Genomic DNA, 13,879 nt, shown 5'->3' with positions numbered 1-13,879 from the left:
TTGCAGGGTTACATTTTAGAGTGCAACAATGCTGTACAAAGTTGTATAACAGACAAAAACAAAAATTTTGATATATAGACATTATGGATTTGCACGTATTCTTCACGAGTTATCAGAATTTTGCAAAAAAAATTTTTAAAAAAAGGTGGGGTTTTGCCATTTTTAACCAGTTTTTCGAATTTTTAACCCCAAAAACTCAATCGTGTGCTTTTGAAAGTATTTTTTTTTCGGAATGTTCAGCTAATTTTGCATAAGAATGACACTTTGGACGAAAAAAAAGTATCATTCTTATGCAAAATTAGCTGAACTTTCAGGAAAAAATACTTTTAAAAGCACACGATTGAGTTTTTGGGGTTAAAAAATCGAAAAACTGGTCAAAAATGGCAAAACCCCACCTTTTTTTAAAAAACTTTTTTGTAAAATTCTGATAACTCGTGAAGAATACATGCAAACCCCTAAATTGTTGATTTTGTCTACTCTACAACTTTTTAGAACATTGTTACACTCTAAATTGTAACCCTGCAAAGTTAGAAAAAAACAACGATTATTTTAAAATGAAAAAAAAAATGTTCTAAAAATTACCCTTCTGGGTTAATTCAGATTCAAAAAAAAGCTATATCTCACAGTTTTTGACAGTAGAGTAACGGGAAATGGCAGCGATTTTAAAACTATTTTTTAACTTTTTTTTGATGAAAAATACGTTTTTTTTCGAAATTTAGAGTACGCCATCAAATCGGGCGTCTAATTTTACACAAAAGTCCCTTTGACATCAAATGTCTATCTCTTCACGGTTGCGATCTACAAATCACTGAAAAACGTGTCTTAGTAAACCAGAAAAATGAAAGGGGTCGTACCGAAAAATGGACCTCGGATTCGTGATCAGGGACCAAAATTACCCCTTCGAGCAAAGTTTCACGAAAATCGAAGAGGGGTCGGGGCAACTTTTTCCGATTTCGTGTGAGTTGGTGGAGAATTACCCATATATAAAAAATATGTACTTTTGGATTGAAAATTCAAATTCCATAAAAAATTGCTAATACAAATATTTTGTTTAAAGTTTTTTTTCCAAAAATCGCAACTTTTTCAAAAATGTATATCCCGGCGGTAGAATTCTTTCCCATTTTTCTCTTTGGCTCAAAATTTAAAAAAAAACCTCTTAAAAAATAAATATCTTGTGACATTGATTTTTTGTAAAATAAAAGATAATAAAAAACTAACTTAATCCACCTAAGTGATTGGTGCCTTCCTCACTTTTTACCAACATTTGGTGATATGATGGGGTTGGACACAAATTCCATCTATTTCTCAATAAAAAATACACAAATGTCACTTAAGCGGTCATAACTTGAGACTGAGCGTTGCCAGATCTTCAATATTTTGGAATCATGGGAAAGACTCATTACCTAACTAACGATGGGTCGGATGATGGATCCGGAAAAGTTTACATACATTTAAGTGAGATCCGGCTTCAAAAAAGTTCATAAATATCACTTAAGCGGTCATAACTTGAGACAGGGTTGCCAGATCTTCAATATTTTTGACTCATTGGAAAGGTTTTTTGATTACCTAACCAACGATGGGTCGGATGATGGATCCGGACGTAGTTTTCATATAGATAAGTGACTTAAAGTGTCAACTCTGACACTTTTTTATACGTAACTTTTGAACTACTTATCGGATCTTCAAACAATTCAATAGTGCAGTATGGGGCACCACAATAAATCGAATGCAACTTGTTTGACTCAAATCGGATCAGCATGTGCCGAGAAAACGTGGCAAGAATTTTGAGCACCAAGGGAAATACGCACAAACATACACACACACACACAGACATACACACACACACACAGACATTTGTTCAGATTTCGATTCTGAGTCGATAGGTATACATGAATATAGGTCTACGAGCTTTTTTCTAAAGTTCATTTTTCGAGCAGGATTAAAGCCTTACCTCAGTGAGGAAGGCAAAATCGACATTTTTTCGTGTTATTATTTTTCATGAATATTCCTAACAATACCTACAACTTTGACGAAGACACCAAATTTACCACAAAAGTCAATGAAAAGTTACAGATTTCCGAATTTTTACGAAACGCTGCCAAAATTGTATGTAAATTGTTAAATTGTTAAATTGTTAAATTGTTAAATTGTTAAATTGTTAAATTGTTAAATTGTTAAATTGTTAAATTGTTAAATTGTTAAATTGTTAAATTGTTAAATTGTTAAATTGTTAAATTGTTAAATTGTTAAATTGTTAAATTGTTAAATTGTTAAATTGTTAAATTGTTAAATTGTTAAATTGTTAAATTGTTAAATTGTTAAATTGTTAAATTGTTAAATTGTTAAATTGTTAAATTGTTAAATTGTTAAATTGTTAAATTGTTAAATTGTTAAATTGTTAAATTGTTAAATTGTTAAATTGTTAAATTGTTAAATTGTTAAATTGTTAAATTGTTAAATTGTTAAATTGTTAAATTGTTAAATTGTTAAATTGTTAAATTGTTACATTGTTAAATTGTTAAATTGTTAAATTGTTAAATTGTTAAATTGTTAAATTGTTAAATTGTTAAATTGTTAAATTGTTAAATTGTTAAATTGTTAAATTGTTAAATTGTTAAATTGTTAAATTGTTAAATTGTTAAATTGTTAAATTGTTAAATTGTTAAATTGTTAAATTGTTAAATTGTTAAATTGTTAAATTGTTAAATTGTTAAATTGTTAAATTGTTAAATTGTTAAATTGTTAAATTGTTAAATTGTTAAATTGTTAAATTGTTAAATTGTTAAATTGTTAAATTGTTAAATTGTTAAATTGTTAAATTGTTAAATTGTTAAATTGTTAAATTGTTAAATTGTTAAATTGTTAAATTGTTAAATTGTTAAATTGTTAAATTGTTAAATTTTTAAATTGTTAAATTGTTAAATTGTTAAATTGTTAAATTGTTAAATTGTTAAATTGTTAAATTGTTAAATTGTTAAATTGTTAAATTGTTAAATTGTTAAATTGTTAAATTGTTAAATTGTTAAATTGTTAAATTGTTCAATTGTTAAATTGTTAAATTGTTAAATTGTTAAATTGTTAAATTGTTAAATTGTTAAATTGTTAAATTGTTAAATTGTTAAATTGTTAAATTGTTAAATTGTTAAATTGTTAAATTGTTAAATTGTTAAATTATTAAATTGTTAAATTGTTAAATTTTAAATGCTGAATTAACGTCACAATCAACAAGTGCGTGCTCGCGCGTGTCTGTCGAACGTCAGATCGTTTGCAGAAAACGACGACATAATCGATTGATTGGAGCCTGCCACCACAGACAAACAGACATGAAAGTCGAGGTCACTAACTTGTCCCAAAAATGTAACGGTCATTTTTCAAAAATCATACAGCATGGTTTATGCTTTCCGGATTCACCGCCAGAGGCGCCTTTGTGCTCAGCGGCCAGCGCTTGTTTTTTAAATGACAGCTTTGAGCTATCTTTCTGTTTTGTTTTGGTTGCAGAAAACACGTGGAGCATTTTTTCGAACATCTTCGGATCAAATTCGTTTTTAATGTGACCTCGCGTCGGATCGATGTTTTCTTCTGCTGACTTAACAGAACCGCGAGGTGATTACGCACGGCCGCTTTCAGAACCTATTGCTCCGGTGGACTAGGCTACGCTTGTGGCTATGAAGATGGTTCCATCAGTGCAATATCTGAATAACCGGTGCAAAAAGGGCAAGTTCCCTTCCCCCCTCTCCTCCTCCAGCTACACAGCCTCGTTCTTCTTGGCGCGTTTGTTGTCACGTTAAAATTAACGTGGTGGAAGATTCCACGGTGCGTAGAGTGGCCAATGCCTTGAGCAGGCGCCCAACGGAGTTTTCTAGCTGCTAGGTTAGCTAGGCCATCTAAAACAGACAACTGGGATCTTCCCAAGGTATTCCATCCATCGGACATTGGGGTCTTCCATCACCAACCTACCCTGAGTCATCGTATTTTATCTAAGAACAGTAGACGGAAGAAACAAACCGACCCTGGAGCCACGATTCTCCATCGGGCGTCTGAATGGGTTAATTCCGTCGAAACGGAACGTCTATTTTCTTGTACCTTCTGACATCCTAGAACCGGCGGCAGCGCCGAGTGCTTTGCCCACTTGATTTCAATTACATCCTGAGCAGTGCGGTGAGGGAGGGTCGTCACCGCTGTTATCTCCACAATGGAGCATATTTCGTTGAGCAAAAGACCGCATCCCCAAAAGATGGAATCGCCAACATTGCAGCCGCCTTGAGCGATCGAGAAACGGCAGGAGGATATTCCGGCGAAATGATCACATTTTTTCTCTTAGCCGGCAACGGCTCAGTTTCAATGTTTTGTTTTGGTTTGCCTTTTGGTGCTATTCTGTATAGGTTGTGGTTGACAAACACACATACGCATGCCCTACTGTCATTCAGGAAGAGGAGATTCTCGGAATCGTAGATAGGTGTCGTTAGTGATCAAGCAAAATTCAAATTCAAATTGGTCCCACTTTTTCAACAAAAATGTGTTCTAAGTTTCATGTCTGTTTGTCTGTGCTGCCACCACGCTGCACTCGTTGGTCTGTCGAACGTCGACTTCTGTGTCACCCTCCTTGTTCGGCAGGTTTCCGCGAAATTTTGTTATTAATTTTACGCTTCACCGGTTGCCCTCTCGATTTTCTTGTTCTTTTCGTTTCGCTGCCCTTCTTCTTGTTCCATTTCTCCTCACCCATACAACCACGCGTTTGTGCGCTTATTAGGAGGAAACCGATCAAGTTGGCGTATTCGGCAAAAGTCGACGAATTTTCGCCGCCACCACACCACAAGTGCAGAAAAGGGACAGCAACACCGTGTCAATGGACTTTGAGGTGGCATTTTTGCTGTTGTTGTTGTTGTTGCCGAATTCGCGTGGATGCAGTTTTTTTTGGCGAGGGTTCGCCGCTTTTTTTGTTCTTTCTTTGTTTGTTTGCTGATCGTTTCGCGCGTGAACGGTTATCGGCACAAGTGCATGAGGGAGGCACACACACATTCACACAACCGAGGAGTCATATTGTCTTTTTGTTGTTGTTGCCATTTCGGCTTGACTGTTGTTATTTTGACTAAATGCAAGGTGAATGAAATTTACAGTTAGAAATGCAGCGTATGGCTTATTTTTGGGCCTTCCAGGGAAAATAATGGCACATTTTCAGCGTAACATGCCGGTGGCGGCAGTGGCCATTGACACATGTTGGCCGAAAATTAGGGGCGAATGGCGCAGTTTTTGTTTTTTTTTCCTGGAGAAACCACTAAAAAAAGTGCAATTTATGTGCTTCCATTTGGCACACAACTGTCACAAGATTGGTGCAACGTGAATGACCTTCGATTTTGCGAACTAAAAACGAAATTAATCTTGACATTTTACTTCAATTTTTTCTTTTTCTTAAAATCAAAACAAATTTTACTTTTTGAATCCGCCGATTTTCCGGATTTTTTGAATTCCGGATTTTTTTCACTGTTTCCCTTAAATACAATTTGCCTTCAAAATAAGTGCCTAACTCCATTACTTTTCGATACAAGTGCTGAAAAACTTTTCGGCACTCAACTGGATGTTGAAATAGTAGTTTATGCAACAAGTTGCAAAAAGATGATTTTTTCAGCACGAGCCGTACATGTATCCAACGAGGTTCACCGAGTTGGATAAATATGAAGAGTGCTGAAAAAATCAAGTTTTGCAACGAGTTCCATACAACATTTTTTGCAATTCCAAAAAACACACACTGAGTGAAATTTTATGTCAAATTTTCATGTATTTCGTCAATAAATCGTTTAAATCAAAAAAAAAAATCTTGAAAAGTGTTACTTTTAGAAACAAGTGCTGAAAAGTTCAACTTTTTAGCACCCAAGTAGAACTTTTCAGCATTTATTTTGAAAAGTGTTGCTATTCGATTCTGTTATTTTTGGTACAGAAAAGTAGGCTATTTCGTCATTCAAGAATGACAGGAAAAGTAAGTAGTTTCACGACGGAATTGCAAAAAGTACTTTTCAGTGCTCTTATTTTTGGCGAATAAGGACAGAAAAGGTAGATAGTTTACCAAAGGAATTGCAAAAAGTTTAATTAGTGTTTTTATGATAATATTTTAACAACTGAGAGAAGACGTTTTTTACAAAAAAAAAATGTTTTTTATGTACATTTTTTCACATTTTTTTAAAGTACCGTCATCAGGGATGACATTGGTTCTGGGGGGTGAGATTGAAATAAAAACAAAAGCCTTTAATATTACCAGCTCACTCATATAACAAAATTAAATGAAATTCAGCATCCATCCCGGACTGCAAATCTTCCCCAAAACATGTTCTTCTGAGGGAACGCATCAAGTTGTTTAGATTTCGTCCCACGTTGAAGAGAGCAGCGCGTTCGAGCAAACACCCCGAAAAAAATGGCTCAAAGTTTATTGACTCCTCGCGGGCGCAACTTTTGGCAAACGCGCAAAACGCGGCTTAGCAGTGTGTGCAACAAAATGCAACACACAAATGCGCACACCACAAGTGCAACGGTGTCTAACCACATGCCGGCGAATTGGGAACCATGTTAGATTAAAAAAAAAGCATTACTCACACATTTAAAGATTTTTGTGGAATATTTGTTTTGAAAATACTTCCTTTTTATAATATTGCACAATAATTATATTAAATTTAAAATAAATCGTTATCGTTAAAGAACCAACCATATGTTCACTTCTTTCAAATCAATCGTAAATCCTGCTTGAAGAAACAGAAAGCCAAACCGCAACACACATGTTCACGTAATTGGGATGCGCGCACAAACACTTGCACCACGGCGATGTTGGCTGCAGTTTGGCGGTCATTGACGCGAGCTCACGATTACGATGCCGAACTTGACTTGATTTGGCATTTTTCTCTTTCTCTTTTAGAGATTGCTGTTCAACATCAACATCAATGTCGGAGAATGTTAAACTGCATTAGAAGCAACGTTAGAAGTAAGATTTTCGGAATAAGCCAGGCAAAACAAAACCTGCATTCTCACAGAAAAAAAAAATCATCATGCAGGGTAGGTATAATCATATCCAGCTTACTAAGTCCACGCTCCAACTCGCTCGGCCATCTCAATGCTGTGAAAATTGGAGAAAATTCCAAAAAAAAATGTACACTTGGTTTGTGGATGGTCCCACATCAAATTCCAACTTTACAGAAATTTCCAGAAAGGGCAACAAATCATTGACCGAGTAATGATTTTTGAATCAGTACTAATTTTTCAAAAAATCGTAATATTGGTCGCAAAAAATTTTCATGTAAATTGAAATTGCAATCAAAAAGTACTCTAGTGAAATTTTGATGAAATACACCGTTTTCAAGTTATAGCCATTTTAGGTATGGTTTTTTTTTTTTTCAAAATAAGCGCAGTTTTTCATTTTTTTTTTTAAATTGGTGCCCATGTTACCCCAATTAAAAAAATGTTGAAAAGTTAAGAAAATTCTGTATATTTTGAACTTTGTTGATCGACCTTTGGTTGCTGAGGTATTGCCATGCAAAGGTTAAAAACAGGAAAATTGATGTATTCATTCTAAGCATTTCTAAATCAACTCACTTTTTTCTAATATCGATATCACAGCAACTAATGGTCCGATTTACAATGTTAAAATATGAAACATTCGTGAAATTTTCCGATCTTTTCGAAAATAATAATTTTAATTTTTAAATCAAAACTAACATTTCAAAATAGTGTAATGTTCAATGTTTGGCCCGTTTGAAATGTGGTTCAGGGATCAAATCCCGGTCGGTACTTTTGAAATTTGGAATCAGGAATTTGAATATGAATAAAAACTAAAATGAATCAGGTGGGATTCGAACTCACACCTTTGGATTGGTGGTGGTCTGGGACGCTAAGCGGTCGGCCATCAGAAGGTTTACACTCTAGCAGTGAATTGATCCGTAGTGTTGAAAAATGTTATCTTCTCATATTGAATACGCGCTGATCCCTGATTTGCCTGAGGGGATTGGAAGTCTAAATATAGATCGAGTTTCCTTCAGATGCTTGCTTCTATGTTTAGGCGGGGCCGAACAATGCCCAGCGACCTCGGAATTGGACCGCAAGGAGCTCTGTCATTCTGGAATGGGTCGTTGGAAGCAGCGTGAGGGCTATCACCACCTAATACCCGGGACTGAGATAAGCTGTATCAGCATTCGGCATGTACACAGTCTGATACAAATTATACTTTCCCATAATTTCGCTACCGGTTAGCGGGTATTGGATTGGACCACACACACACACACATGTTTGGCCCGTTTGAAATGATAATTTTGATTTAAAAAAATTGGAAATTTTGTTTTCGAAAAGATCGGAATTTACGATTTTTTTATATTTTAACATCGGACCATTAGTTGCTGAGATATCGAATTAAGAAAATGGTGGGTTGTTTGGGTGACATTTCGAAAACATCAATTTTCCTGTTTTTTAACCTTTGTATGACAATATCACAGTAACTAAGCGTCGTATCAACAAAGTTCAAAAAAGTATAATATAGAGATTTTTTTCAACCTTTCAAAAATATTTTTTTCAAAAGTGAAAATGGCTACCATCATCAGGGGTGGTGACATTGGGTCTGTGAGATGAGATTGGGCACATAAATTTAAGCATTTTTGAATGACCCAATCTCGCCCCCAGACCCAATGCCACCCCTGATGACGGTATAACTTGAAAACGGTACACTTTATCAAAATTTCACTGAAGTACTTTTTGATTGCAAATTCGATTTTACATCGAACAATGAAGTTGAATAATTTTTGCGACCTTTTTTTTCGTTTCATTGAAAACTCGGTCAAAGATATTTTGCCCGCTCTGGAAATTTCTGAAAAGTTGGCATTTGATGTCTCCTAAAACATATCAAAAAATAAAAATAAAAATAATTAAAATAGTGTTTTTTGCACATCAAGATTTAGTGATAAAAAGTGAAATTAAAAATCTTCAAATTTGTTTTTATTTTCAGTGTAGTCCTTATCCACACCTACAACTTAGCCGAAGGCACTAAATCGATCAAAAAATTCCTTCAAAAGATACAGATTTAAGAATTTGTATGGAAAATTTTATGAACAACCTAATAATGCAAAATGGCTTCTGTGGGTATACCGAAGGCATCAAAAAAGTTTCAGTCGGATTAAAAAATACAAAAATTAAAAAAAGACCGATTTCGTAGAGAACTGCTCAGTTAGAGTCCCACTTTTTGTATTAGGTCCTGTAGAAATGTTATGCAAAGTTAACAAGACCTATACTGATCTGATTGTTTCAATAGTTTCTTCAAAAAGCCTAAAAAACTTGTGAAAATATCTACTGGATCATCAACATTAATGGCTCATTAGCAGCGATGGAATAATCATCATCAAAAGAAAATCTTTGGACTTTCATCAAGAGAAAAAATCCGAATGGAGAATGGCTTTCCTCTCTCGCGCACGAAAGTTCGGTAAAAAGAATTTTAAAAAATCGTCATCATGATTTTTCGACAGAACATCTTTTTCACTACTGCACTTGCAAGTGTAACGTCACACGTCGAAAAATGACCTGTCACATTTTGTAGATGGGCAATGTGTGTAAACAAAGTGAAATATTATTGAGTGGTGCTGACAAGGAAATTCACAAAAAATCATCAGCAGATTGATTTTCTTTAAGAATTTCGGGAGCGATTTTCTTTTGCGTGATTTGCCTCCTCTCTATTTTGCAAGCGAAATTGATTTTTTCGCGATTATTCCATCCCTGCTCATTAGAAAGACTATCGAATCGGTTATTATCAGATTTTCTTTATCTTTAAACCGATAGATAACAATAGAGATACCCACGCGCGAGAATGTGTTAGTTTGTAACAAAATTTATACGCAACATAGGCAAATCGAGTAGAATGATTCGTCTGTCAAAATCAGCTCAAAATTAGTCAAAATACCACGAGCACGTGGTAAACAGCTGTCTTTTACAGACGATTGATCTACTCGATTTGTCTGCGTAAAAAAAGTGTAAACAAAATCAGCTGCTTGGAATTCTGCCAATCACAGTCGTTCAAAACCAAAACAATACTTCAAATACAAATACTAACACAGAATCATGGTGTGCGTGAGAGAAACCGTGGAGATCTCTATAGAGTTATCTAAGCCCGCTCTCACGCACACTAGTACACCATTTGTTTTGCTGGCTGGTACAAATTTTAACCTCAATCTTTTTCATGTACGTATACGCAATACATGCGCACGTAGATAGCTCTATTGCAGATTCCTTTCAAAAAAACAACATTCATTCCGATTCGTTTCATCCAAAGTCGAGATATTAGAGTGTAGAGCAATTCCAGCCAAATAAAAAAATAATGAAATTTTTCAGGTACTTCTGTACCCGACACTCTCTAATTTCAATGCTCAGGCTCAGTATCTGTGAGTCCATACTTCTAATTGAAATGCTGCCAAAAGCGAACTTTCTGGAAAAAAATATTCACGAGACTGAAAAATCAAGTCTGTCATACAGAAATGGAAAAAACACAAAAATGGCCGAAACCCCTGCTTTCTCTACATTTATTATTTTGAAAACCATTGTTTACTAAACCATCTTACATATTTTTTGAGTATTTTTTTTAACATCTTATACTTTTTTTTTCTTTTAAGTGTTTTTTTTTTCAGTAAACCCGTTGGAAAATGTGTTTCAATAATTTCAGAATATGTTTAAAAATCATCTGCTGTCAGTTTATGACGGTTAACCAAACAACATTAAATAACTTGCTGTTCAAAACATCAACGCAAATTTCAAATCTGCCAGCACGCCATGAACGACTTCATGGGTGCTATGAAATTTCATTCCCAAGAAACTAGCTTGAAAGAAACCGAGTTCATCCCACCCAAGCTTGCACGCAACCACTTGTTGCTTTTCTCATGAAATGAATGAACCACTCGAATTCACCGCTCCGGAGCAACCGTTGCCTCCAGCAGCACAAAACAAACCCATCACAAACGAGTGACGCTCATTCAGCCGCGACAAGTGCCCGATTCATTCGATGCAATGTGTTGGTATGTTTTGGTTCAGCCGCCTAACCACGCTGGTTATTTCGGTTTGCTTGTGGGGAGAGTGAATCACGATTCAAACTCGTTTTTTTTTTCAATGTTTTGCGCGTCGCAACTGTTTCCAGGCATCGTTTTAGTGGCAGCATTTTCCATTCGAGTAGTTTTAACTTGGCACTTGTTTTCCCTTCGCGAGGGTGAAAACTGTCAAAAGACTGTCTCGAGATGCGATTAAATGGAGGTCTGATCAAGTTTTAAGGCTCGCGTCGCGTTAAATTTTCGATTTGTCAATGCGTGCTACGATTGGTTCGGAAAATGCTTGCTGGCATTATATTGGCACTGGTTGGGGCTTGCGCGGGGCAGCAACTGTTGGACTCGCGGTGCTACCTGGAGCAGGGCGGATCGGCGGAGAACTTTTTGGCAAGTGAAAATGTCGCTGTGGGGGCGGTGCTGGGTACGCTAGGCATAAACGGAGACCCGTTACGGGATATTAGCTTGTCGTTGCGAGAGAAGGACTCCCCGGTGACGATCTCGGAGAAGAAGCTGATCTTGAGCAAGCCGTTGGACAAGGAAGGGATCAGTGGGCCGTCGTCGGTTTACGTGAACGTGATTTGCGATCGGAGGATGAGCGACGATCCGAGCTTTCTAATTCCGGTTAATATTAGGGTGATTGATGAGAATGACAACTCGCCACAGTGGATCGGGGGTCCGTATTCGGCCAACGTGTCGGAGGTGACTATTGTTGGGACGCGGATATTGCAGGGCGTTCGAGCTGTTGATCTAGATCAACCTGGTCCGTACTCGACGATCGAATATCAGGTGCTTCCCGGGCAGCATTCCCACTTTGTTGCGTTCGTTTCACCACTGGAGGGAGTGCTGGTGTTGAAGCAGGAGTTGGACTTTGAATCGTTGAGGAAGTTTACGGTCAAGTTGCGTGCGCAAGATCAGGGATCTCCGCCGAGGTATTCTGATACGAGCTTCACAATCATCGTGCAGGACGCTGACGATCAGAATCCGAAATTTAGTCAGGATGTTTACCAAAGTACGTACTGTGGAATGCCAGGGGAGGTCGACCTGCAGGTTCAACCGGAGCCGATACGAGCGTTTGATCAGGACTACGGAATCAACGCGTCGTTGACCTACTCGATCATACCGTCGGCGGTGTCGACCTTCTTCACGATAGAACCTCGAAAGGGTACACTGCGAGCTAGGGATTCCAACATAACCAACGGAATCACGTTGGTCATCAAAGCTACCCAGAAAGACAATGCCGATCGATACGCCCTCAGCACGGTGATCCTGTCCTGTCCAACAGCAGTCCCTCGTACTAACATCGAACCGACAACTCCACGCTTGGTCTACCGAGCCACCGTCAAGGAAAACTTCCCCCTCGGACATTCGATCCTGAACCTCGGCCTTAACAAGGAAGCCCCCAACTTCAAGTACACGATCGTCAACGAAGCCGAACGCCAGTGGTTCTCCGTCGACAACAAATTCAACATCATCCTTATCAAAGCCCTGGATTACGAATCCAATCGAAACCACAAATTCACCGTTGAACTGTTCGACAACTCTAAGCTCCTCGCCACCGCCGAAATCTTCATTGAAGTCACCGACGTCAACGACTGGGATCCGCGCTTCCGCAAGCCCCAGTACGTGTTCACCGCAGACAACGCCGACCAAATTCAGTCCCCCGTCCTGCTCGGCATCGTCGAAGCCGCCGACGGCGATCCCAACGACGTCGTCACCTACTCGATCCACGGCGAAGAAGCGAACCTCTTCTCCGTCGACTCCCGCGGCGGAATCTGGCTCAAGCGCAATCTCACCCACAAAAACGCCCTCAACCTGTTCCTGACCGCGTCCGATTCCGGCAATCCCCCAAAACGAACCACCGTCCCGCTACAAATCCGCTTCCCCAACGCCAGATCCACCACCTCAGCTGGTTGGACCCCGACCATCATCGGACTTCTCGCCATCGCCGTCGCGATCCTCACCCTAACCGTCCTAACCCTGTACATCTATCGGCTCTTCGCCAAACCCAAAACCACGATCAATACCCCACTGACCAACCCGCGGTCAACGCGGCATGACGCCACCATGATCGCGCCCAACTCGCGCGACGCCAGCTCGATCGCGGACTCCGACAAGGGCTCGTCCTACTCGGCCATCATCCGGGACATTGTGATTGGGGCGCAGCAGCGGAGCAACATCCCCGGGAACCTGATCGGCCACATGGAGGACAACAATCCGATGATGGCGGACGGGCACGGTGTGGTTCAGCAGTCTTGTACACATCCAGCGTCGCACCAGGTCAGGGAGAGGACGAATTCCTACTGGGGGAATGCCGAGGTGGTCACCGTCAAGGACGAGAGCGACTCGGAGAACAACTTGACTGTTTACTTTTAGCGTGCAGAATCCTCAGAAACGTAAAATAGCTAGAAAACCAGACTGTAACATTTCGACCTTTATACAAAGATTACATTTTTATACAAAGTTTACAGAATTAGCAAACAAGCAACAACTTTTATTGAGTTGTGATTTCCGCACGCAATGTGTTCAAAACACTTTGTAAAAGAGCATGACTTAGATTTAAGATAAACCGCGCATTCCCTGCCCAGTGCTGGTGCATTGGAAGCAATTCCCTCCTGATACGATTTCGACGAGAAAAGCTTGTACCAAATAATTCTTGTTCCGTCCAAACCCTGTACTGTGAAATTCTCCCCAAAGAATTTATTTTGTAATGACTCATCATTTTTGTTGTTTATTTTCAACTGTTGTTTATTTTCAACTTATTGCGTACATATTTATTTAAAATAACGAATAAATCACACCAGTGTAAGTTGTAGTTTAAAATGAATAAAGTT

The 13,879-nt window shown here is 38.2% G+C and overlaps 1 protein-coding gene across 1 annotated transcript; it reads left to right on the top strand.

The window, feature by feature from the left end:
* The first annotated feature begins 10,629 nt into the window (after positions 1–10,629).
* On the top strand, positions 10,630–13,879 carry LOC6035077 (fat-like cadherin-related tumor suppressor homolog). Its single transcript, XM_038249196.1, has one exon. The coding sequence runs from the start codon at positions 11,331–11,333 to the stop codon at positions 13,419–13,421; it is 2,091 nt and encodes a 696-aa protein (XP_038105124.1). The 5' UTR covers positions 10,630–11,330; the 3' UTR covers positions 13,422–13,879.

This window comes from Culex quinquefasciatus, chromosome 1, assembly GCF_015732765.1.
Source record: "Culex quinquefasciatus strain JHB chromosome 1, VPISU_Cqui_1.0_pri_paternal, whole genome shotgun sequence".
In the NCBI taxonomy this organism is placed as follows: domain Eukaryota; kingdom Metazoa; phylum Arthropoda; class Insecta; order Diptera; family Culicidae; genus Culex; species Culex quinquefasciatus.
The sequence above is the reverse complement of the archived record's forward strand: the minus strand, read 5'-3'. Positions and strand labels throughout refer to the sequence as shown.